The sequence below is a fragment of the Hermetia illucens genome, chromosome 5, assembly GCF_905115235.1.
Source record: "Hermetia illucens chromosome 5, iHerIll2.2.curated.20191125, whole genome shotgun sequence".
In the NCBI taxonomy this organism is placed as follows: Eukaryota; Metazoa; Arthropoda; class Insecta; order Diptera; family Stratiomyidae; genus Hermetia; species Hermetia illucens.
The window spans coordinates 62,879,872-62,906,804 of record NC_051853.1 but is presented as its reverse complement, the minus strand read 5'-3'; the positions used below and the strand labels follow the sequence as shown (position 1 = coordinate 62,906,804).

At 40.4% G+C, this 26,933-nt stretch overlaps 1 protein-coding gene and 1 long non-coding RNA gene across 5 annotated transcripts in view; both read right to left on the bottom strand.

Annotated features, from left to right (window-relative positions):
• The window catches only part of LOC119656792 (eye-specific diacylglycerol kinase), a 533,740-nt gene that overhangs the window by 197,972 nt on the left and 308,835 nt on the right, over positions 1-26,933 (bottom strand). For all 4 annotated transcript variants that reach the window (XR_005250094.1, XR_005250092.1, XR_005250093.1 and 1 more), the window contains exons 3-4: positions 16,343-16,547; positions 9,620-10,638 (exon numbers count right to left, since the gene is read on the bottom strand). Coding sequence is in view for 1 of the 4 variants with exons in the window: in XM_038063400.1 (XP_037919328.1) it covers positions 9,620-10,638; positions 16,343-16,432 (1,109 nt within the window). In the remaining 3 variants the exon portion in view is untranslated. The remainder of the gene's footprint in view (positions 1-9,619; positions 10,639-16,342; positions 16,548-26,933) is intronic.
• LOC119656797 lies at positions 15,384-15,893 on the bottom strand. Its single transcript, XR_005250098.1, has 2 exons — positions 15,741-15,893; positions 15,384-15,685 (listed from the first exon to the last, which is right to left on the bottom strand). It is a non-coding gene; the product is annotated as an uncharacterized LOC119656797 (long non-coding RNA).

Genomic DNA, 26,933 nt, shown 5'->3' with positions numbered 1-26,933 from the left:
AAACTGCTTCAACACGTTAGTGATTTTTTTGTGGCGTCATATATATTTAGTTGTGTGAAAATGCCAGATTTTGTGCCAAATAATCGTTATTTGCGGGAACTGTTACTTTTTTTTATTTCGCTCAAAGAATGCGGCAGCTGAAGCGCATCGAGAGCTAAAAAACTTTTACGCGATGCTTGCTTTAAGTGAAAGAACATGCCATGATTGGTTCCGTCGCTTCAAAGATGATAATTTTGATATTGATGGCTGCCACGTGAAGGAAAGCCAGAAACTTTCGTAGACGCGAAATAGCGAATTTCCAAACGATTGCAAGCGTTGGGAATAATTAAAAAACAAGAAACTTGGATTCTTTATGATTTAAAGCCAAGAAGCGTTGATCGTCGTTTTTCCGCCAGTGAACAACTGCTCCAGCGGCAAAATAGGAAGGGGTTTCGAACATTAGCTAATCTAATTACGCACCTAATATAACATATCCCATTACCGAAAAGGAAAAAGGCCTCTCTCTCTCTCTCGATTGACACGAAATGTGATAGAAAGGTGGGAACTGTGAATACTCATGCATACAGTGAGGTACATCCTTTTACGTCGAATTTAAGGGGGTTTCCTACAAAGGGGTGTGTACATTTTTTTTCACCAAATATAGTCATGTGGGGTATCAAATGAAATGTCTCGGTTAGTAATATCCAGAGCTGGTCTTAGTTTTGACATTTGTTAGAAAGAGGGGGAGTGCGGGGTGTCGAAATTGATCATTTATTTAACGGGCCCATTCTCAGAAACTACCCAACCCAAAAATCTGAAAAAAAGCAGGATGGTGTCTACGCTTTGAAATACTTTCCATACCAATATCCCTTCAAATAAATTTAATAATAGTATATTACTAAATTTTTTAGTAAAAAACACACAAAAGCAAACAGGCTATATAAAGCCATAGCGAATAATAAGGCAATAACTTTTGTCTGTCTGAAAAACGAAAATATGACATTTACCCTGAATGATGAGGACAGAGTGCATCTGCTTCTTAGAATTAATTTCCCGGAATCCTAGCCATGGCGAAAGGCAATAGGAGGGGTAGCAGTAGCTTTGTACTGATGAAGGGTGTAAGTCGCTCCCGGAATATATATTTACATTTAAAACTAAAAATTGTAGTTTGGAGGAAGCTACCCCTTGTCTATCAATTTTAGGCTAGACTACAATTACCTGACAAAAATCTAATCTCTCAGAAATAGGATTCTACCTGACACTCCAACAACGGAGAGAAAGGGAGAAAAGTGTGAATTAGGAACTAACGAAAGAGGTATGCTAGGAAGCTAGAGGAAAATGGGCAGCGGGAATTTTTAAACCAATAAAATCCCCCGGAGTAGATGGCATTTTTCCAGCACAACTCCAGAGAGGCCTAAAGTCATCTCTTCTAATATTGTTAATGACATTGTTTCTTACTTGAAACGGTGGAAAAGGTCATAGACAACTATATTAGAACTAACGTTCTAATGCGTAATCCCGTACATCCATATTAATACGCGTACCGGTCAACCGAAACTCCCGTGTATTAACTGAGGGATTCATTACAGGATGCCATAGAAACAAAGGAAATAGCAATGTGTACGTTTGTAGGCATTGAAGGAGCTTTGAATAACACATCGCATACAGAGATGCGAGATACTCTAATTCAAAAGGGAAGTGGGAAACACCGTAGGCTTCTAGATGAGCAGAGTGTTTTTTCTTGTTTTGTCATGAACACTATTCAAAGGTATCGACAAGATGGGATATTATCACCTTTAATATGGAGCATGGTAGCCGATCAACTTCAAGCAGAGATAGCAAACATTAGAATATAGGTTCAGGGTTGCGCTGATTTCATTGTTTTAGTCTGTAGGGGCAAATATGAAGAAACCCTTTGTGACAGAAATCAAACTGGACTAAGAATCACTTATAACTGGTGTAGGAACACGGGGCTGCGCATCAATCCAGCTAAGGCCAATATAGTAACACTAACTAGGAAGCGTAAGCCTAATCACCTGCGAGCCATTACATGGCATAGAGGTGCAACAAATAACAGGGATCTTATATTTAGGAGTCATACTACTCTGGAAGACGTATGTTGAAAACATATGTTGGGAAGCAATAAGGGTTCCGTTGACTTGTATGTCCATAGCAGGAAACAAATGGCGATGCACCCCGAAAATGTTGCAATGGATATACACTGCAATAGCAAAGCCAATAATTACTTATGGGGCAGAAATATGGGCAGACAAACTGGAAAGCCAGGGAATTACACAAAATTCAAAGACTACCTTGCGTGAGTATCAGTGGGGCGATGAGGGCACGCCCAACGGTATCCGTTTGGGATTAACTCCTCTCCATCTTCGCATATAGATTCAGGCAAGGAAGGCGATCTTCGGAATGTCCGGGAGTAGCACGGAGGCGAGGAGCTACCTAAATCAAAGGTTAATTGATATTATTTCTAGATGGTATCCCCAATTACTAATGCAAAGGGTTCACATGAAACTAAGGCTTCATTTCGACAAGAGGTTTGAAACACGTTGGAGGAACAGGGCAAACTAAAAGAGCATGGCGGTGATATACAACTTAAAACAGCAAATAATTACCTGGTCCACTAACGGATCCCACGCAGCAGAGCGAGCGGGCACCGCGATCATTAGCCCAAGGGAAACTTACTTTAAACCTTATTTACTTTAACCGATAGGTAAATTCCAACTTGGTATGGGAGTGCCTTAACAAACTGGATACGCTCCGCTAGCTCAATAAGGAGGTTTGGATACTCTGGGTTCCATCCCAGCTGGCTGGGAAAGGAGCAGCAACGTCGTAATACGCGCCAGAACCACTCTGTGGAGTCAGAAATAGGTTCATGGCTACTATGCTACAAGCGGCTGAGGAAACTATATTCTGCGAATTTATCAGGGAAGAAACATGGGGGGATACGAACCCAAGCGCTTGAAAGATTGCTCATAGTGGGAGTACTCACTGGTACTTCAGGCTACACTATCATCTGGGGAAGCTAGGGATATCAACGGATACAGTCTGTAGATCCGGTGAAGAGAGTGATGAAACCTCCGCATATGTCCAACGACACTGTCCGGCACTTGTGTACTTGAGACACCTGGCAGAATGCCTCATACCAAATGCCAAATTGAAACACTTTTAAGTAGGGAACATAATAAAGTTCCTTTGCCTAACCTTGATAGGACAGTTATTCTTTAAATGAGAAGAGCTAATTCGGTTAATTTCATACCTAACTAGTATCAAACAACAGCTTTCAATTAAGTAGCTTTGAATGTATTTTCGTTTCATCAAATATTTGTTATTTCATATTGCTGATGGCCTTTTTTCGAGCACACAAATTTGTACACTTTCACATATGTCTTAATACAATTTGCTTTTATCGATTCCTTTAAATACGAAAACGAATTGAATCTTCCCATCCGTGCCCTTTTCTCATCTGAAAAGTCAGTTTCGTCGATTTTGAGCCCAATGTCAGAAAAGATACCATCCCTCTGTTGATATAAAATCCCTGTACCCTCCTTCAACATACAAAACTAACATAATTTATAGCATATGGTATCAGCACGAGGCATTGAGAAACGTGAGTGGCATGAGCGACCACAATATTTTCAACGCCTTTTGATGTGTGAAGGATGTGAAAGGATACAGGACGAATATGGTTAAATGGCTGTCAGTCAGCCTTGGTTCCATGTGTATATAAATAAGTGTATCGGCTAGTTTGATGAGTGTGAGGTAATGCATTGTAATGAGCGGGTGAAAAAACTTGATTATTTTATTAAGGGGGGCTTTTAGAGGAAGCCACGAAAATGTTTTCAAGGCGATATCAAGGAGCAAAAGCATGATTGCGGCAGAAGGTTTGCCGGTAAGCTATCAAAGATAAATGCTCAATACTCGCAGCGAGAGCGAAGTTAATGGTGTTTTGAAAGAAGTTGAATCCCACACTGATATGATTGCGGTTCGAGGATTTGTAAGGGAGGTAGTGGAGTAAAATTATGTTATTTATTCTAGTGAGACAACAGTCGACGCGGCAAGTTGAACCCTATTTCCGAATTCTATAGGAATACTCGACATTCGGAAGTTGAATTCGTAAGTATAAACATCAACATTTACTGAATTCATTGGCTTTCCACAAATCCATTGACTTTGATAAAATATTCAATGGAATGAAAGAATTACTGCTGCCTCAGTGCTGCTGACGAATTAACTTTTCGCTAAAAGCCGCGAACGTGCTCAGTCATCATTGAGGCAGGCGTTTATACCAAAACATGACTTATCTATATAGGGGTTGGTGGTGTGTAAGCCATTCCATCAAATATATTTTCATAACATTTATTATGTATTCAGGAATTGGTCCGTTAGTCGGAAAAGCTAGAACACGTGTAGACAATTTCATTTTTTTGCCAGGAGAAATTGACATCATAACAATAGGCACGCAACGTCCGGTACCAGTGAAAGGATTTCATCAAACCATTGTCATTGGAATCATGTCGCAGTCCTTAATTCTGTTCAAGTTGAAAATATTATAGGAAATCTTGGCGGATCGAAAAAATCGACAAGTGTGAGACATGTTATTGGAAACGTTTACCAAAATTGTGTTGTTATTCGTGTTTGAATTATATATTCTTTGAAGCAAGGCTTTAAGCGTGTTTGAAAAATTTGAAAAAACCGCCAATTATTTCTAATTTTTTATTTCAGGTGAAAGCATAGTCCTCCAAATAAAGCCAAGGGGCAGCATATTTGGGTGGTTGCAAGGTCCATTGCGGAATTTCGACAATAATTATCAATAGTAAAACTAGTTTGGTGGGTCAACTACTCTCGATCTACATCTATGTGCATACTATTTGCATTAATGGGCAGAACATCGAAGGCGCCCATCAGTGTGTATACCTAGTAAACGTCGTCCCTGCCCACGGTGGCACCGAACAGTCTGTTCTTATCTTCGGAGTACGCTGGTCTGATGCAATTATAAATGAAGAACTTGTCGGCGCACAGACATGGCTCTCATACGCACTGTAATCGGAAGACGCAAGTGGCAGTGGATAGGTCACACATTAAGAAGGGATGACAACCGCCTTGCTGGGTTCGCTGTGCAGTCATATCCACTCTTCCAAGATGGCCGACGAGTGGGTTGTGCTAAGAGCACTTGGCGCAAAATAGTAGAGAAGGAGTGCAGAAATCTCAGGAAGTCGTGAGGCGAGGTGAAGCCCATTTCGGGTAAACACGAGCGAAGGGATATCGAATTGGTGGACCTCGGCTCAAAACCGGGATGTCTGGAGATCCTTATTAAGGCAGGGCTAGACCGGATACCGGTTGTTGCGCCGTTGATGGTGATGATGATGACGAGCGACGGCTCATAGGTGTTTTTGACACGCTATATCATCGAATTTTTGCCGTACCGAGTAAATACTTCATTGGCGTTTAGAGAAACTGAAACTACACACTTGATCCAAATTCCTTGTAAGAAACGCAAGAAGTGATTGATAGCAGCAACGTAGGAAAAATCTTCAGGTAATGAGGATCACCTGACAGCAGATGTTGCAGAGCTGTCAAAAGGTCATTTGAAACTGGAATACAAAAAAGGAAGAAACCAGGTCGACGGGGATAATCATTGGGAGAATGTAAAGCGAATAGTTCCGCCTTCTCTGGTTTTGGTTTTCTGATATAATGCATTGATTACATCTTTTTCTTTTCCTTTAGCCTTTGTCGCGAGACTTTAAAATCCCTATCCAGCGAATCAAGTCACCGTTGTTTCGGCCGACTTTTTAGTCGTTTACCATCGGCTTCGATACTCAGACCAATTTTGACAAGTGAAGTCTCGTTAGTGCGAATTACGTGACTATACAATCGAAGACGTCTCGGTGCAACCCCATATCGATCGTGGATATCCTCATTTTGGATGCGATCAAAACATGTCACGCCACTAGTCCAACGCAAGATCTTCGTCTTCATTACGGCAAGACGCCGTTCATTGTCTTTCATATTTGGCCACTACCGACAACTACAGAGGGCGACTTGAACGACGGTATTGCGGTATATTTTATATGGGAGATGTTCGTTGATACGTCGATCACAAAGAACACCAGCTGTAAGACGCCACTTCATCCAGGTTGCAGCAATGCGTGAAACGATTTCATAGCGCAGTTCTCTATTGGGTGACAGCGTTAACCCGAGGTATTTAAATCACTTAGTGTCGCTGACAGTGATTGTGTCTGTTTCAGATTTAATTGGGGATCGTGTCGCATGAGGAGATTATTCCATTTTTGGACACGTTGCTTGAGCCCATTTTTGCTATGGGAGAACATCATCTACATAAAGCAGTGAATAAGGCACTGGACGTTGGGTGTGCCGTGTGACAGTGCGGCAGGGCATCAGAAATGCGAACCTGGGCGCCATTATGGATTCACCTCCACTGCTGTGTCCAGTGGCCGCGGAAAACAGCTAACGGCCTGACATAGACAGAAGGAGACAGCTGATCACCTTTCAAATTTGTTGACCTTAAATATCATGAAATAGAATTCAAAATAATTTCCAGTGCGACCACATTCCAGTGTTAAATATAAAGGAGTTAAGTAGTTCTAATATTAGAAACAGTTGTTTTCCGTATTCTTTGATGTGTTTAAATTAAAAAGTTGCCAAAAATAAATAATTACTGAATTTCCAAGCGTTGTGTATCGATATAAACGTTTCCGTTTTAAACAAAAGAGTCCAAAGAAGGATATTTTCCCAAAACAGTATCCATAGCTAGAACAAAGAGGGGAGAGGAGAGGGCGTTTCCTTGACAAACGCCGACAGAGATACGAAGCGATTTTAATATGGCCGCCAAACTTCGAAGTTTACTTTTCGGATTGATATACCACTACAATCTGAGTACTAAAGACATCTCGGAGCAGAAAATAATTGTATGTAATTAACAATATTTTTTGTCTATGCTGAAAATAAGAACCTAGGTAATTCAATAAGATCTGAGGAGCACAGCGCGATTGTTGAGGGGATTGAGCGTTAGCCTCTCAATCCCGCTGCTCTAGGTTCGAATCCTAGTCGTCATAGGTGTCTGCGTTCGTCTTGTCTTTGTCTCGTTGCTGTGAGCTTATCACTTGTACAGTGTTAAATGTGATGATAGTGAAGCTGAAGCACGATCTAACTGTGTGGATACTGTATACTCCAATAAAGAGTGAACAAGAAACGATTGAGAAGCGGTCTCAGGGTTCTATCATGAATACATTTTTAAAGAAACAGGGCAGAGACGTGGTGATGGTGCTGATATAAGTCGTTGACATGGTGATATTGGTATCAGGGATATTTCTCATCGTTATCAGCGAGATTTACAGGTGTGCTAAAAAAGAGGGGCCTGTAGACCGGGGGATGCTAAATCGAAACAAAATTTATCTGGTGCTGTTCACCACCAAGATAAAGATACCCGAGTTTCTCCTTACGCAACCCACATATCACTTTCTTCTAATCTAAAATGTAGATTGGAGACTGAACAGGACTCTCAGCATCCTCAACAAAAAATAGAGCTGTGAGTTAAGGAAACCGGCATAGTTTCCTAAAAGTCCATAATGAAGAAATGGAAGCATCGTCCGAATCGTATTAGGGATGCACAAAGCGATGCTTGCATAATCCTCACCTATGATATAGTTAGACCTGTCACGTGGATTATGAGCATCTCCAATAGACTAAACTACCCGTAGGCTAAGCTCTAGCAGAAACTCCGCTATGAGCTTCCAAACCTGAACGGAATGGAAGACACTCGAATACATAAAAAATGTCTAGATCTGCGGCTGCGGGAGGCATATGACTAAGGGTCAACCCACCATCTGCGGTGGCATTTTCTAAACTAAGGAGTGGTACAGGGACAAACTGAACTGCTGCACATTTTTCTGGAGTATAGAGAGGAATAGCTGTGAAGAGAAGCAGAATCTGTCCACGCCCTTGTTGAACTACTGACTCCGAATGGTGCATCCTCACCGTCTGGGCTAAATTAAGGAAGATTTAGCCCCCTATTATTGAACCCGAATACTTGCGAATGCTTATAGGTCATATAGGTTCAGGCTAATAGGGCATGGTACCGTCAGAACCACTATACTTTACAATAGGTGCTGTTGAGGTTGCGCCAAGTGACGGACGCTAGAAAAAAAAAATTAAACGGTAGGTAATGATGTCATCGGATCTACGGGCTTGTGCTAAGACTCAGACTTGCCAGATTTAGCTTCCCTGCTTCCAATAACGGCTACGATTTTGAGAATTGTTGTATCCAGCACAGTTGGACCGGGCAGGAGCGAGGGAGCGGGCAATCCACTTTACTTAATAAGTAAGTTAATAGGTAAACTCGGCAAACCGCGACAATACCTTATTGGGGTAAATACATTATACCATTGGCAGCTATAATCTCTAAGGAGCTTGGCTATTGAGGTTGGATACGTAGGGCTGTGGTTGATTTCCAAGCGAATAAATACGCGCTGTAACTTTCTCCAGCAGTGTCACCATGTACTTGACATAGTAGGTCGTCCTTCTCGAGGTTTCACGCTTGCTGTTACACGTAAAACCAACACTAAAGATCCTACACGGGATACGATTTTCTGATAAAAATCTTCCAGTTCGGGAAATATCGCAGATTAATCTTTGTTTAATATCGAAATTAATGTATTTCCTTGGGTCGATATAAGTCAATAACTATTTTTTTCCGGTATACCCTTCGTAGTAATAAAACAAATTATGGAAAAATGTCTGTGTCATTTTGACAACAGACCCACACATCCGGACATTTAACAAGGACACCTTTCTCAGAATTCTTACTTCAATGTCAACTTAGTCTAAATGTTACGAAGGATTCCTTCCAAGGATTAAGGGTTTGACATAGATTGATGCAAAAACTTACTGCGCAAGGAGGGCATTGACGGTGACTCAATATATTGTGACTTACCTGAAAGGAAACAAATGCAGAATATTATTTTCACATTTTAATGCAATCGGAAAACACAAACCATGCAATATACCAAAAAATAAACTGACAAATATTTTGACATGAAACTCTTAACTTTATTCATTGTTTAATCGAGACAATAGACTCCACAAAATCCTTCATGAATTAATAAAATGGAAAATCAAAAAAGGAAAGTCCGCAGGATATAAATCCGTAAATTCGTCAAAGTCAAGTGTAATTCCTCGTGTCGCAATGTAATACGAAAAAGTAAGAAGTTTGCAATCAATTATTAGGATCTGATGGATTTTCTCAGAATTTCTCAAGTTAGCACCCAGGGAACAGAAACCGAAGTTCGAAAGTATACGCACAACAAAAGTAAGTTAGAGCTTTACAAGGCCAATTTCAAAAGAAAGTAATATCCATAAAGAAAACAAATTACAGAAAGTTGTTCCTGACTTTTGTATTTGTCGTTCAAATTTGTCATGTCTACAAATAGAAGGAGACTACATCTTTCGATTGAAATTATATGAAAACATTGAGGTTTAGAAGGAAGTTCCTGGAAATGGTCCGGGATTAAGATTTCCTTCAGAAATAAAAAAGAAAAACTGAACAATATCTGAAACAAAATGGAAAAGTAGTCAAACTAACTGGAACACCAAAGACACAAAAACCTACCCTTCTCCATATGCGACGGCTCCGGTCATCGCCAGCGCCTTATAGCGCGCTTGTTCGTTAGTGGGCAGGACAATGTCAACAGACCGCGATCGAGTCGCATTTATGCTCGGCACATTGAGAAAAGATCCATCGTCGGGTGGTTGGAGTTCTTCGGTTTTTCCTGCCGAAGATACTTTGGAAAAACATGAGTCGACTGAAGCGGCACGATCTCGCTTCAAATCAGGCACAGCCAAATATATATCCTGAACATGATCCAGGGGTGAAACTTCGTTCACAGCCTTATCCTTTTCTGTCTGCTTTTCCGCCTCCTGATCCTTGACGGCACTGTCCGTCTCTTCGCCTGGCTCTTTCTCTTCTGCACTAACATTTTCCAGCGAGTTCCCCTTGGGCTCAACGAAAATTGCTTCCTGTCGGGATATTGAGCGTCTTCGAGCCCTAGGAGGAGGAGCCTCATCGAAAGTAATAGGAGGCAGTTCGATTGTAGGTGAATTGGTAAACACCGGTGAAACAGGGGGTGATCCGAGAATTTCGGCGTCCGTCGGAAATGGAGGATACGTGCTACTGGTGGGCGAGAGGGTGAAGGTAATGTTGCAGGGTGATGACAAGGGAGGCGGAATCAAGGTATTTCCAAACTGGGGGCTTTCTTCATCGACGCCTTCATCCTCGCTGGTCGATGGATCACTATAGCTCAAGGATTTCACCTCGTTCTGATCAATAAAGTATCGTTGATCTGCAGTCACCTGGCGTTCGTACTCCTCCAAGTACTGACAGTGAATACATGGAGGAGGCGTTTTTGTATTCGATGAACGTCGTTTCGTTTGAAATCGCCTAGGTACTTCGAGGAATGTGCCCGAATCATCACTTCCGGCCGAATCGAAACTTCTCGATCGTTGCGAATGAGCTTGAGGCACTTGAAGAAAACCCGTCGTCGATTGCTCGTCAGCGGAGGCTTGATGTTTTAGCAGTTGCGCCGTTCGCTGCGTCTCCAACTTCATCTCATCGAAGGAGGCAGAACGGACCTTGGAAGAGGAGAGTGCACGGTAAGGATAAATTCAGCATCTCAAAGCTTATCAAAATGCTTACAAATGTCCTGACAAAACTCCATTAGGAAAAGAAAAATATCGCGCAAAATGGTTATACCATTTGCAAATTCATAGCAACCGATAAATTATTTGAGTATGCCAAGTACTAATAAAATAAGAAAAATGAAAACAGTCACATGCCAATGAGCCATTATAATAAAGGATGTGTGCCTTAGACTTCTGAAAAACATTTATACCCTATAAAAGTGATGAACATGTATTATGACTTTTATTTTAAGAAAGATATTCCACCTTTCTTAGTACAGAATATCACCTAAAGCCAATTCAAACCAATATAAGAGTATTTTTATGGAATTACATGGAAATAAATCGTACAGCCAACTGATATCAGCACGAACTCCTGGCGAAATGAGTCCTTATGGTTCTCAGTTTGTTTTTTCATGTGAATCGATTAAACATAAAAATTACTTGAATCAATCAAGGGATACAGTTATGGTAGGGAGTTGTACTGAAAATATACATATTCAATGGGGAGACGTTGGGAGGTTGTTGATGGGCGTACCGCATTCAAGTGGTAAAGTGTTAAATATTTGATGTCCTTAATTCCAACGTTGTTTTCCAAAAAACAGATAACCTTCACAATATTCAGCGGGTAATTTAAGCCCTAGGAGATTAATGTTCATTGTGTATTCTATACTCGTGCACTGAATGAACTCTCAATAACCGAAAGTAACCTTCAGGGATTGGAATGATAATTCATGGATCAGTTACGTACTATCTACGTTTGAAAATTTGTTTAATCTCAAATCCATAGTGATTGCCGACAGTCCTCTTAAGATAGATATTAGTACGAATTTACTCTATTTAAAAAAAAAAAATTTTTTTTTTTATCTTAGAGAAGTCCTTAGTTACATGAAGCTTAATGGTTGCACTATGTAAGGACATTGTAATGTACGACAAAACATTTTCAGCTACAATAGAAGCTGAAGCTTAGAAAATTAATTTTGCATGGATGAGTAGGGATTAATATTTTAGGGTAGAAAAATTTGCAGATCACAGCAGTAAGTATGAACTTGGATTTTCGGAACAAATTTTCTTATTAAAATGAAAACAAATTAAAAAATAAGGCAGGTTTCGGTAGAATTCAGGCATGAAGAAGAAGCGAACACCATGGAATACATATATCATATTTGTACCTGAATGAGGCATAGCGCGTCAAACATGCCTAGGCGCCATCGTTAACGGTTGGCTGAAATGTGTTTCAGCTCCCTTTAGGAATTCCCGAGACACTTGCACTTTTCATTCGGTGTTCTATGCTATGTTTCTGGGTCGACGCCCTCGATACCCATCCTGGGGTAGCTGATTCCATTCCATGACGTGGCCATCAATGGAGTTACCGTTTATGTGTGACCGATTCACTGCCATTTTCTCCTTCCAATCAACATGTCTACAGGTGGCTTGCGCGCCAAAGAGATTTCTTCATGAAATTTCATCATTCCAGACTACCCCAATGACACGTCGCTGACATGTGTTGACAAAGATTTGGAACGTCTAAGTAACATTTTGAGGCATTAGCACGGAATATTTTCAACTTGACATATTGCATTTTCAAATTTTGGACAACGCGTCGAGCGAAATCCGGTTCATAGTCACCATCAGCAGAAACCATGCTTCCTAGCTGCACAAATTAATCAATGCCTTCGATGCCCGTCCATTAATGCAAGAGTGGAAGGAAGAATCAGAGTAGAAACAATTCCTCCGTAACAGGTGCCCTTTTTGGAATCTTAACTGTCAAAACCTTTTTCTACTCCCTGGGAACAACCGTTGATTGTTAGGATTTCTGTATAAGGGTAAGCAGCTGCTCCGTAGAAACTGTAGGAGCACCGATGTACAGCTCTGCGCTTTACTCCGTTCGACTCTATTGATGACCTATATAATTTCCCGATGACCAGCCATTTCTCCCGCAATAAGCGGACCTTCAATGGGTGTGATACGTTGAGAAGCGTGGTGAAGTCTCGCGTGAATCACTCGAAGCAATCTTCCGTGTATACATCCGCTTCTATGAATACGTAGTGATCCAGATCTCGCAACGCTTTTTCGGGATGTGACCGACGACCTGAGTAGCTCTCGATATAAGAGCATTTGTGATGGCAAGCCAAGTGTTAAAAATCAAGGTGCGCAGGACAGAACATTTCGGACCTCGCCCCCGACTCATCATTCGCATGTTAGGTGAACAGAACCCGGGCATGGAGTTTGGACACTGGAAGGTAAAGTTCCTAAATGCAGGGTTTCAGCTTGATTTTCGAACTGGAACAAAAAAAGCTGAAGGGGCTCCCCACTCCACTCCCCCTTTTTCCTCGATAGATTGAAGTTTAATCAAATAAGGAAGCTGTAAAGCATCATTTCCCGTTTTGAGAGCAAAGAACAACGATGGACTTCGATTCACAAAAGATCGAGCAAATTGCAACATTTTTAGTGCGTTTTCCCACAATGGAGCTGCGCGCGGAGGATAATGCATACAGTGGCGGAGCCCTCGTATTGGGGCTCGTACGGCGAAAGAACTACAGAGTGCATCTTACCTGCTAGTAGCTTCTCAAATATCAATTACGGAACAGAAGAGAAAGAGAAGCCAGAGACGTAAACGTGAGCAGACTTGATGCAAGTTTGTGTGATTGGATCTACTGAAACCGGACACCGCAAACCAATGGAAAACAGGCGAATATACTGCGTGAGGAGATTCTGGAGACGGAGTCTACCTCTCTAGTAGAAACGAGAATGTGCTTTTACCTTAGGAGAGTATACAACGGTTTTTCAAGCTGAAGTATATACGATCCTAAGGGTGACAAATTGGGTGATTGATGATCAGTTGAAGGGCACGCATATTGCAGTTTGTAGAAACAGCCACGCTGCACTGAGGGGGTTGAGTAGTCCCTTGATCCTTTCCTTGCCGGGGCCGGAACCAGCAGTTGGAGTATCAGTGGCTAAGTCTGTCTTCATTAACTGGGAGCAAACCCAGACACCATGTGACACCTGTCAGCCTAAATGCTGCTGGACACATCAAACTTTTCCTGTCAAAAGCTAAAATTCATGCCGAGAAGTGTTTCTTGTCGAAAAGCAGGAAGACTTGCAGGAGTATTGTACATATATATATAGGAGCATTGGATATATGTTCAGAATAGGAATTGAACAAGATGAAAGGTGTCCTTTCTTTCATGAGAAAGCCGAATCCACGTAGCATTTTCTATGTAAATGCCCTGCCTATGAGCGCATTAGATATCAGATCTTTGCTGCTGATGTACTCCTGTTGCAACGGGTAGCATCACATCCACTAACGGATATCCTGGAGAGTCGGAATATTCTGTAAGACGGCAGAGTCGAACGCTCAGGGGCTATAGATTCTCCCCCAACACAAACACACATACACACGATCGCGGGCTGGTAGAACCTTTCCTAGAAAAAGCAAACCCGGGGATGGAGCGTGGCTTAGCTCCACATTAGGAGGTCATTAGACAATACCACTTGAATATCTAAAAGTCATGATGGTCGTAGAAATTGGTGGTTCGGAGTCGATATGGCTAAAAGCTTGTTATGACAATTCCAATTTCCTCGTCCAAAAACGAGCATATTAGCAATTTGATCTTTGCAATTGAAAAAAAATTCTCATTTATATAAAATTTTCGGTAGTTTCCGAAAATGCCAAATCTGGCATTAAATTATTGGGGGAGTGAACATTTTTGATTTTGTTGCTTGGTTAGGTTAAGGTTTTTGATTTTATTCATGAAAAACGCTATAATTCTGCAGCGGTAAAAATGGAGTGGCCATTCCCGGGAGCAATTTCATTGAAACGTGTCGTGCTATCCACCATTAAAATTTTTACCTTCATTAACCTTATAAAGGTCAAGTGGGCCTTAACACAGACAATAAAATCTGAGAGATGGAAAGCGTTATCGAGGTAACGAAAAAATGTGTTATTTGTCCATAAAGCTGGCTGGATGAGGGAATACTCCCTGGAGACCGTCTATGGTATTCATACCATAATGGACTGAATAGGTAAAACACCTCTGCAAATCCGCCAGAGGTAAAAAATCTATTTTTGCTGGGGTCAGAGAATGTTATCTTCGCCGACCTGCAATAGATGAAAAATCAGGCTCAGGGATGGTCTTAGAAGATTCGAGAATGTAATTAGCTCAAGTGTTGGGAGAAATAACCTTCATATTCCAGGTGGAGATATTCGTCATACTTTTGACAGAAGAAGAATATTTACGACAAAGTGGCGAAATCGCATCATTCGAATCTAATTCCACAGTCAAGTGACACTAAAATTACTAAACAGAAAACCAGTCGGTGTGGAATTGAACTGCTAAAAATCGGTTGACTGAACTAAGCGCTTTTTATGCGACTATCAAACCATTCGAACAGTGGTGTTAATGAAGACAGTGGCAGACTGGCTTTCCGAAAATCTAGCTCTACAGCCAAATTTGGGCGCCGTAAAAACTATTTGAAATGATGAGAGTACAAGATACCGCATTGCGATAAGCAAACCTTTTTTAAGGAATTTGAGCTCCACCATAAGAATGATCCCAAATTTTAGCAGGGCTTCTAAGAGCTGTGTAGAAACAAACTAACTGAATGGGCGTATTAGGAGACAATCCGATCAACCCATTGAGATCTAGGTGTTTGGAACTTGGATTCATCTCCTTAGAAAATTATATGACATTAAATTAAATGATGTGAATCATTTCTCTTTAAAATTATGGCCGCATATACATAAAAATCGACTACTATTGATTGTCAGTTGGCACAAGGCTATGTCATATCAACTGCTTCCTTTTTCATTGTGAATATTGTTTAATTTCTTCCAAAAGCGGTCTAATCCTCACAAATTGAAAAGCTTTCGAGTTATATTGGGAATAGCAGTCATCAATAATCGGTATCGGTAGCATCTTGCACACGAATATGAACCCTTATAAAGTTTTTGGCACAGGCCACGAAGAAATTTGCACAACTCTCTCAGTATGTTCACCTGAAACGAACCAAATTTCAAAGGGAATTCTTACAAGGAGACGACGATTCAGTACCTTTCGATTTTGTATGGAATTGGGCTCCTTTCAGGGCTGTCGAATAACGATGAAAGCAAGGCCTCGAAATCGAATACTATCCACGGTGCGGACTGTCATATTTGATGTACTTACTATAGATGACATTGAATGAAGTGCAAATATTGACGACCACCTCGGTCTACTTCGAGTAACTGCAATGCCAAGGATATACACTACAGAAGGTCAAGATCGGAAACGAGCTGAGTTGAAGACAGGTCATACAGAATGAAAGCGCTACTGTGGTCATTTTCTTTTATTTCTACGAAAGAATTGTATTAATCGGACGATGGATTCCGCTCCTAAATATGAGGGTGAATGAACAATTTTCACGTAATTAGATTATAATCGAACCTCTTAATATCAAAATGGTTACAATTCATTATATTCCTGGAAGCATGCAACAGATTTCTGGATTTACTACTAAAGTTCCAATGGCACACGGTCCTTTATTAACAGCTGCAAATGTACGTATACCAAATAAAGAGGGAAACAATAAAAAAAAAAGAATTCAAAGGACATCGACAAATTGTAGCATTTCTTGTTAATCTTTATCAGCTTGTTATTGTCGTTCTATATCAGACCTGTTTGGGTACTTCGAGACTACTTTGGGTTTTCATTTCAGCCCCGGTTGGTGTTCGTGACCTCGTAAATGTTGTACGCAAACGGTGCATTATGCTGAGAGACTACGAGGGGTCTTTTTCGCCTCCGCCAATGGAGGCTACACACCCAACTCTCTCCAACGCGTTTTCCAATCCATTTCAGCCTTTCGGTTACGTCGCCTTGCCACTGTAAATAGATATTTATATATGGGATTGTATTGATTTGTCTTTTTTCACCTGTTTAACAACAATTTATCGCGGATTTAGCATCTGATTCAGGAGGGAGAAATGGTTAATGGACAAGTTTTGGCATTCTTTTTACTCAGTATTCGAATCTGACTTTCTAAAAAATACAAACCAAAAATGCAGATATCGTAATTTCAAAGAATTTACTCTCTTTCAATTCTCATTACAAAAGCCATTCGATATCGATTTTCTTTCTGGAAAGAATCCCTTTTATATCCTATGCCCGGCAGATAAATGCAAATTTTTTTGAATTTTAAATCAATTAACCATTTCCTCTCAGATACTTGAAACATTGTCTATTGTTGCTTTTCTCTCGGACATTCAATCCTAAAGGACTCATACTTATGTAAACTGTAAACTAAGGTTTTGATATTCAACAAAAATGTGAGGAATATCAAGTTTTACTCTGAATGACTTCCGTCATTCACTCAGCAAACACAGCTACCTAATGCCTTTATCCAGAAAGGAGCTGCATGATATTTTCACGAAAAAACCTAAGTAGGAAGCAGTCATGTAGCCATGACGATGCATTCCGCTCTTAATGGCATCAGTTGGCTAGCAAGCTGGTTTCCATGCTTGCTACCGTCCTGACTAGATATCACGTTCTGCCCTCCATGCACCAGAGTAAATAGTATGGAACCGTCACATTGCACAGGAAATGGAGGAAGCCGCAATAAGGGAATGTCGTAAAAGTTTGGTATCTAAAAAACAAACGCGTTCTCGGTGCTGATGTGCACAAAGTGAGAGTTTACAATGCTAATGAGTATTATTTGTCTGCGCTGCTTCATTATAATAAAAGATACTGTCAAAATTATATGTCCTGGTCTAATTAAAAGTAGAAGTTATAATTTAAATTTTGCAGTATGAAAATAGAAATGGGTAGAATAATGAGCTGATAAGCCTTGAACCAGTGAAGTCACTCTTTGCTATCTTTCGAATTTCAACTGCTTTTTTAACACATTTAGGCACTTTGCCAGTGACATGGAGATCCAAAAAGCGATCCAGTGGATGCTCAGGTAAGAGACAATCAAAGAGAAAAGGAGAAGGAAGAAGGAAAACAAAAATGAAAAGAAAAGAGGTAAGTTTGGTAACCTGTATAAATGTTAGGTAAAATCCGACAGCATCTTCCGAACCGGGGCTTTTTGATGGAGGTATTAACTGACGAATAAAGGTGCAAATAGGCAGACGAACACACAGAGAGATGGACAGAAGAATAAATGCAATTGTGGATAATCGAGGAACGAACAGACGAAAGGAAGCATTAAAACAAAGACCGATTTTATCACCAAAACCTATAGCAAAAGTAGTGAAAGATGATGTGAGGAAGTACTTCAGGATGGATACATTCGGCGGAAACTAGTCGATTTAAAGATATCACTTGACAAGGGAAACAAAAGGCAAAAATCTGGGGAAAGAAGTCACCAGAGACGCGACGAGCTTGACAGATGGGTCACTAGCAGCAAGTGAACTCGTTTCTCCATGAAACGGGCCTCAAGCTACCCAACACTATAGATTTAAAAAAATCGATCTTTTGCTTTCTGTATTTTTTGACTCCGTACACCTCTTAAAATATTTTGGAATAACTCAAACACCAAAGTGGTGTAAAAAGGCTTTTAGCGTGGGCACGTTTCCGGCTCTTCACAGCCCCATGGCCTTTATTGTGTATATTTTAAAGCATTTATGTGGCTCAGGGATAGCAGATTCACCAATTGCAACTGACAACACTTGATTCCAATGTCAGATCCACACGTTTGCCAAACCTCAACAAACCATCGACGAATCGAAGGGATCAAAGGGTGTCCCATATCCAGTCGCGATAACAAATCCCTTTGCCATCAGTGAAATTTGAAACGCGACCTTCCCCTACGACAGCCCAACGATAGCGTTGTTTGGTGCCCCTAGAAGCCAGCCAAACATTTGAGAAGGTTTGGAATTTTTGTTAGATGCCACAGAGGCACAAGATATTCAACAAATAAAACGTAGCAACTTGAAATGCATTTTCTCGAAATTGCGTTCTTTTCAGCTGGTTGCTAGTCAATCTTAGGACCGATTTGAATAAATTTTAATCCTTTTTGTTCGATAATATATTGTGTATGACATTTCATCGGGAGATTAGAAGCTTCAGGTATGAAAGGTTTTGTGTATTTCTTGTGCAATAAATATCAGAACTGAGGCCAGCATTGAAAAGTACTAATCGAGACCTTTCATTTGATACCCCGTGTGACTTTAGTTGGTGCAAGAGAAATGTTACACTTCCCTTTTGCTTATATAGGACCCCCTTTAAGTTCCACATAGAGCTGGTGGTCGGAGAACCTAGGGAACGGGTCGACCAGACACGCAAAATGAAACGAAGTCATGACATTGCCGGCAATACGGAGAACGACAAGGCGAGATATTTTGCACGTTCTACGAAGGGGTCCCTCCTGTCGTATGAGATAACGGTGAATGACAGCAAACTGCTTGACGTCTGTCAACGAGTGACATTGTTAGTATGTCCTCCTGGACGTGGCACGATTTTGACAGATGCCATGTAGGTACTTTTGGATGTTCCTTCTCTCCATCTCAAGGTAGCCCGGGGTGCCTATAAGATCGGGAGCGGCGTACTTGTGCTGCAAACGGACTTATTTATTTGATAAAGTGAGGGAGTTAGGATCTCTTGCGCTCAAAAGGTTGTTAGATTAAATTGTAACATCAAAGTAGCAGCTTAGATGGAACGAATGTAGGAAAGATCAGATCATATATTTTATACATTAACAAGTCGGAATACCGGAAGCTCGCGCTTCGGGTATAAAGGTTTTGTGTTCATCTTATCTAAGAAATTTCAACGCACATTTTTCTATCCGTATATAGCTACAAACCCAACATATTGCTTCATATTTTTCCAAACTACGAGACATACGTACATATTACAGCCATAGATATTACGCTCACCCTAAACAAACAAACTGCCTATTTCCGAATACCGTACACATATATGCACGTATATAAATTGATCGTACCCGTATTTCCGATTTACTTCTTATATCTATCTGAATAGGCACTACCCACAAAGTTCATTAGCACGCATATACTATATACCTACATACACAGTTGATATTCATATACAATGACTAAAAAACTAAAACAAAATAATTCTTTGGGGCCCCATTCATAAGAACTCATTTGGTTGTGGTATTGACGAATTGATATGGATGATGACGTCATGCAGTCATGCATGAAGAGTGCCCGAAATTCACAAAAAATGGTAAAATTTTACCCTCTATAACTTTGTCAATAATAGTTGGATTTTCTTCAAACTTGACTAGCTTGTGCATTATGTTCTTTATTATACGCATGCCAAATTTTGTACTTCTGGGATGAATATAAGGGGGGTTGCCGGGTAAATTTCTAAAATGTGGAAATATACTATTATTAACTTTATTTGTGCAGATATCGGAAGCGAATATATTTTGAGGCCTAGATTTCGTAGAGATGCACTATTGAGATTTTTTTCAGATTTTTCGGTTGGATAGGTTCTGAGAACGAGACCTGTTACACTTTTTGGGGGTCATATTTTGAGCCCTCACTCCCCTATGTTTCACCCAATATCAAATATTGAACCAGTTTCGAAAAGTACTAATTGAGATCTTTCATTTGATACCCCACATGGCCACATTTTATGAAAAAAAATTTTTCACCCTCCTTTCACATGTATGGGGAGCCCCCCCTTAAACTTAACACAAAATGGCGTCAGTTTCTGCATGTAAAGGGAACGGTAGATTACATACTCCTACCAATTTTCGTGACAATCGGTTCAGCCGTTTCCGAATAAATCGGGTGTGACAGACAGACAGACAGACAGACAGACAGACAGACAGACAGACGGACAGACAGACATCGAATCGATTCTAATAAGGTTTTGTTTCACACAAAACCTTAAAAATGTGTCTACCAGAGGAAGTTCTGTCGTGGCCTTCGGGCTCGAGATGGGCTTCTTCCTGACGTGGCGTGGTAGCTTGAAGAAGTTTTTGTTCTCGCGGCTCTAGTCAGGGTTGTGTATTGTGTGGGGCAGATTCAGAGGACTGGTTTCGCGTTCTCTGTGTCTGTCCAGCGTATTGTGACATCCGCTATCTAGACGATATGGACATTCACGTAGTGAACGGTATCTTTGATTTTAGTTAGTTCTTCCTAGCAGTGGCACGCATTGCTATGCCAGTGTCAGCGGATCTCTGATTGTAGTCTCCAAATCACATTCAAAGGAAACCTTGAAATTATCCCTACATGGCAGATACTCAAGTTAAACTACCAGGATCTTCATAAACCATTGTTAATTCTGAAGTGAGGGAATTTGAGCCCACTTTGAGCTTTCTGTTTGAGACTTGCTAACTTCGAGATCAACTGTAAGCCATGCAATGAGGTACTGTACGAGATGTTGTTTAAAATGAAAATATATTTTTATACTCCCAAAGGATAGATTTGTTGATAAAGAAAAAGTTGCGTGGTCACATCTAATAAAGAAGCTGAGAAAAAAATTCATAACAAGTCGAGAACCAGAAGTTCGGGGTTTCAGGTACGAAAGATTTTGTTGATTTTTCATGTAAGAATATTTGGCAATACGAGATTGAGTTCGATATGGTATTGACATTTTATTTCGTGGGAGCAGTAATTTGTCGCGGAATTTGACCACATATAACTTCGTTAATAATGACATTATTTCCACTAAACTTTGAAGTATGATGTTTCCTATTAAAGTCTATTTTGCTGCAATTTTTCGAATCTAGGATGAACTTAAAAGGAGTTTACAGTAAACTTTCTAATTATAATAATATACTATTATTAACTTTATTTGAGGAGATATCGTGAAGGGGAGTATTTTCATGCCTCGATGCCACATGCACGGACCATCATGATTTTTTTCCAGATTTTTGGGTTGAGTAGTTTCTAAAAACAGGTCCTTGAAATAATCGACTCCTTTCGCACCCACACACTCCCCTTTGCAATCAATAATAATAATCATTGGCGCAACAATCCATATTGGATCAGGGCCTTGAAGTGTGTTAGAGCACTTCATTCAAGACCGTAACGGTACACTAGGAGGCAATGTGGTCAGCAATGGGCTCAATGCCAAAACTAATATCTTCGTCCAAAAGCACTAATCCAAACCTTTTATTTGATACACATGACTATCTTCGGTGAAAAGAAAATTAACACCCCTCTTTTGCATTTATAGAGACTCAAAATCGGTGAACGATGCTACTCACTGTATGCAAGGGAATTCGCAGTTCCCACCTTTTCATAAAATTTCATATCAATAGGAGTTATCATTTCTGAGGAAATGGGTGTGACAGGCAGACAGACAGACGGATGAAGGTTTTCTTTTCAACAAACCCATCCTAAGTAAGAAGGACGAACTAAATTCCACATACTGACAAATGTACAGGCCCATATGGACTTACGGTATCCAGCTCTGGGGCTTTGTCAAAGAATGAAACCTGAAGGTCATACAACCTTGCCAAAATGAAGTGCTTAGAAGCATAGTAGATGCTCTCTGGTTCATTCGTAACGAGGATGTACATAAAGGCCTGAAAGTACTGTTAGTTAGTGAAGTCATCAAGCAATCAAGCATAGCCACCGTTCGAAAATTGACTGATATCTCTAATGCAATGAGACGACTGGAAAGAGTAAAGCCCGATGGCTTGCTAACATAAAGCGAAATGAAGCCAACCGAAGTGCTGGCGTTGACCACATGGTCTTTTCCCATTAAAACCGAAACCTAAATATGCAAAGAAAGCTACTAGCCAGAGAAATTTCAGCTATAACTTAACGCCCCTTGTGGGTGGTAAAATGTTTACATTTTCGGAGATCGTGAATGGGTTGATCTTTTGAAAATTTCCACGAGGAAGGGGAGACTACGTTGCGGCAATTTTATAAAATATTTATGCAGTTGCCATTAACCCTTCTTTTGGGGTATTACGCGTCAATCACACCTACGCGCTATTATCCGCGGTTGCCTGAAATGCGCTCCAGCTCCCCAGAACTACCGGAAACGCCTGCACTTTTCCTCTACTATTCTGTGCCAAGTACCAAGTGTTCTGGTGATCCAGCCGTCGGCCATATTGGGAGAGTGGATTCCACTGCATGACGTAGCCAGTAATGCAATTATTGCCCCTCCTTGATAACCGAGACGTTGTAAGTTTCGCCTTCCGATTACAGTGTGTACGGATGATAGTCCTGTGTACCAAGCAAGTTTTTCGTTTATAATAACATCAGGCCAGCCATACTCTGATGTTACGACGCAGACAGGTGTTCCATGTGCTACCCCCATATAGCAAAACAGAGAGGACACTAGCACTATCTTGATTTTGGTGTTGAGGCACTGCATTTGCAGATTTTAGACAGAGCGGCAAAAGCGGATGTAGCGCTGATAGTGTATCCAGGTGAGGCTTGCGAGATATTCTTTGGTGCGTTTCGGGATTAGTTTAGCTGTTGGCTTTGGATCTAGGATTTAAAGTGAACTTAAGAAGGGTGCGCAGTAAATTTTCAAAATATAATAATATACTATTGTTAACTTTATTTGAGAAGGTATCGTAACGGGGAGTATTTTGGGGCCTAGATACCATATGCATTGACCACTATCATTTCTTTGGGATCTTCGGATTGGGTAGTTTCTGAGAACGGGTCCTTGAAGTAATTGAGTATTTTTGGACACACAGCTGCAACCTTCTTACCGAATTTTGTGTCAATAGATGTAGCCGTTTTTGAGAAAGGTGCGAGTGATAGATAGATCTTTTATGGTAATAATCGATGCACAACAACTGAATTTGTATTCAGGTCCCTAAACATGTTATAGTACTTCATTCGGAGACTACACTGTTCAGGGTAGGTTGGCTCAGGTACACATTCACATTCAAGCCGACTGGTGCCTGACATCTTGTTACGATTCAAATCCCTCCGCCACCGCTGAGATATGAACCCTCAATTCGTTCCTTTATGATATACTGATAAGTAGAATTGCAAAAAAAGTCTACCTTTAGCGCGGAAGGGGATGTGAAGCTAATAATTGCTGAAGATATTGTTCTAAGAGATTGAATACATAGTAGTATCCGGCGAACGATGTCCAATAGAGACTTTGCATTCTGAAGGCCAAGATCTGAAAAGGATTCTAGAGCTTTAGCAGTGACGACGAAGAGTCGGAAAACATAGCCTACAACAGTTCGAAAAACTTCGAAAAATAATTTTGGACCTAGAATCCGCTGTTCTTTTGTGATATTTTCCCTTCGGGCCCTCGGATAGCATCGCCAACCATTTTTATAACGAACTATAAGATTTTCAATACACATTAAGTTCAATAGAAATGGGGCCCAGCTATTCTAGAGAGTGAGAACGTGAGGCTTAAGTTTAGGGTAACGAGTTTGAGCCCCTCGTTGGGCGCCATTTGAAATGTATACTGAATGTTTGGGATTATTTGTATCTATTTCCCGCCATTCACTATTCATTGCAAATGACCACATGGCACTTTTGTTTGTTTAGTTGAAGTCAAGGTAATCATTTTACGACTGGGGGGCGTCTATGCCTTCTTCATTATATCCATCTCGCTGGATTTTGTTCCATACATTATTAGAAACAAACTCTGTGAGTAGTCGAATCGGCCAAGTTAGAATGTACCTTCCGTTCGAAATAGGTTTGAGATTTTCAACCTGAAAGCGCCCTCGATGCCTGCCATCACCCCAAGTTCAAACACTAGTCAGGAGAAACTTCTACGTGGCGGCAGGTTTACTTAGCTGCCATAAGTCCCCCTTGAAACATACCAAATTCCCCGGTTTCTTTCAAGGACATATACCTCCCAGTTTCGTTCATTAATCCTAGTCTCTATAATATTATGAACCAACGCTTCTCAGTGCTAGCTTGAAAAGATACCCTCATTGGACCAATTTATCTTTGACATTCGCTTATCGTTTCTAAAAACCAGAAAATGTTTCATGGGTACATTCTTATACCAGTATGATTATGGACTCCTGTTAAACTCTACACATACAACCCCTTATCTCAAAGTGAAGTGATACAAAAATTTTCCTTTCAGCTGTATCATCTCTTTCACGTCATGTTATGTTATTTTAGCGACAAAAAGGTAAATAGAAATTACCAACATATGGAATATTCGACCCATATATTCCAGTGCAAAAATAATCCAAATTGCTGGAAATGGCGCTTGACAACGTCATCCCCCTGAAAACCATAATAAAATCCTGAATATGTGAACGTACTATTTTTAGACCATCCAATTCTTCCATTTATAGTGAATACTTCCTGAAAGTTTTCCGCTCGGTGTTGTTTTGTATTGTGCTAGTGCGACTGTTACATTTCCATTTTTACGATCTTATCGATAATTCAGTGAGTTTGCTTCGTTTTTTGCTTGCTTTTAAGATACTAACGGTGGGGATGAAGGACGAGCAAAAAGTACGGCCCACCAGAGCTATATATACGCTATGGAAATTGGGAGCAATTACTATCGTCATCATCATCAACACTGTCGACCCTCTGAATTGATGGGTTGTTATGAATATTTTTTACGTTTTTTGCGCTTTGAGCCATGACGTATGACCTTCGGTGTTAGAGTTCCAGGGACACAAAATAACAATAACCATCAATCTTATGCTGCTAAGTACACGTGTAATCACACCTGAGCTGGCGAGATTTATTTCCTACTATGGCGTATATTCTGAAATTTTGGGGTTTATTAAAGTTAATTAAACAAAGTGTGAAGTGTGGAATCTCCAGAATCCGTGTGATTTCGAGAAATTAACCTACGCAACTCATTTATTCTCATTATCTTGTAGGTACCAATTTATCTTAGAAATTGTTTTCTGAAGATGGAGTATCTATCTAAATCTAGTCGCACGGTGACTAACATCTTATCATCCGGTTTTAGTTTCAGTATACTTAGATATGTCATTACACCAAACTATAAACAATATTGTTGTTTTGGTTATTGAATATGTGGGATTCTATGCCAGCAAACAAGATTGGAAGGAAGTTTTATCATGCCGCTGACTTCTGAAGAAGAGTGCAGCTGAAAGTCAACAAATCATTGCCAATCAAACCATATCGACCATTGGTTTCTAGTATATTACTTCTTCTCTTCTAGAAACCGTTTCCATCATACGACTTGGAGAAATTGTTGAATCCTAATATGTTATCAATTTTTTTGTTGAGGATGCTGGGAGTCCTGAGCCCGCACCTACTTGATAAAGGACCGGACCACATGGGAAGCAACTTACTTCTTCTCTTGTAGTCCACGGACTCCTCTTTTTTGGGGTAAAAACCCAGGTTTTTCAAAAAAGTTGACTGACGGTTTGGTCAACTCATCAGTCGCTGCCTCACCTCACCTGCCTAGGAGTAGCGACAGGTGGTAATCGCTCCATTTATATATAATCGCAAACATGGCATGAGCGCGAATTATATTGAAGTGAAATCCATCGTAAGTTCAAACCTAAATCAGACCGAAGTGGATTTTTTGTTGAGGATGCTGGGAGTCCTAGGCTCACCCATTGGAAGACAGAGCGGACTACATGGAACGAGTGAGTCCTTAAAATTATCCTTAAATGTCAAATGTTCAGTTCTCTTCCACTTGATGAAAGTAAATATTGACGACTTTTTCTTAAAAATGCACTTTTTGTGGTATTGAAATTACCGACTTAGCGCTCCTTAAATGGGAGTTATAATGCTCAAAAGCTTTCATAGATGTGAATCTTTTTTTTCTTGTGATGAAATAAGGAGGGTTCTTCCTTTGTTGACTACCGAGAAAATTATTAAAACAGGCACCGTATTTCAAGAATCAATTGTTCTCTTCTTCGGAGTTTAATTGTGTGCGTCTCTGAATCCATCTTGGAAAGGACTGTAATAGTAAAGTTTACACATATTTGGTGTTCATTTCGAAGTAGCATCAGATCCTTTTTGTTGCCGGTTTTTATCAAAGTTAGTTCCCAGATAACTGAAATTATCGATCTTCCGAAAATTAATTTTTGTTCGGCTGTTGCTGGGTTTCTTGTTTGGATCATCATTTCTATCTTAAGTTGTTTACCTTCATGCCTTAATTTTTTCCCTTCAGAAGCCAGATGGCAGAATACAGAGAACAGCTTCAGTATTATGTAATAAAAACGAGATTCGATGCATAAAAGGCGTCACCAACCTTTGTCAGGGACAAGCATTGGCTCCCATGGTGCACTTTGGTAAACTTTCAGCCACTAGTCACCACTTTTCGACAATTTCACCATTATTTGATATACATGCGTAGCTATCCGGTGAAAATTAGGCTCAGAAGGTTTTTTACACCCCTGAAGTATCGCTG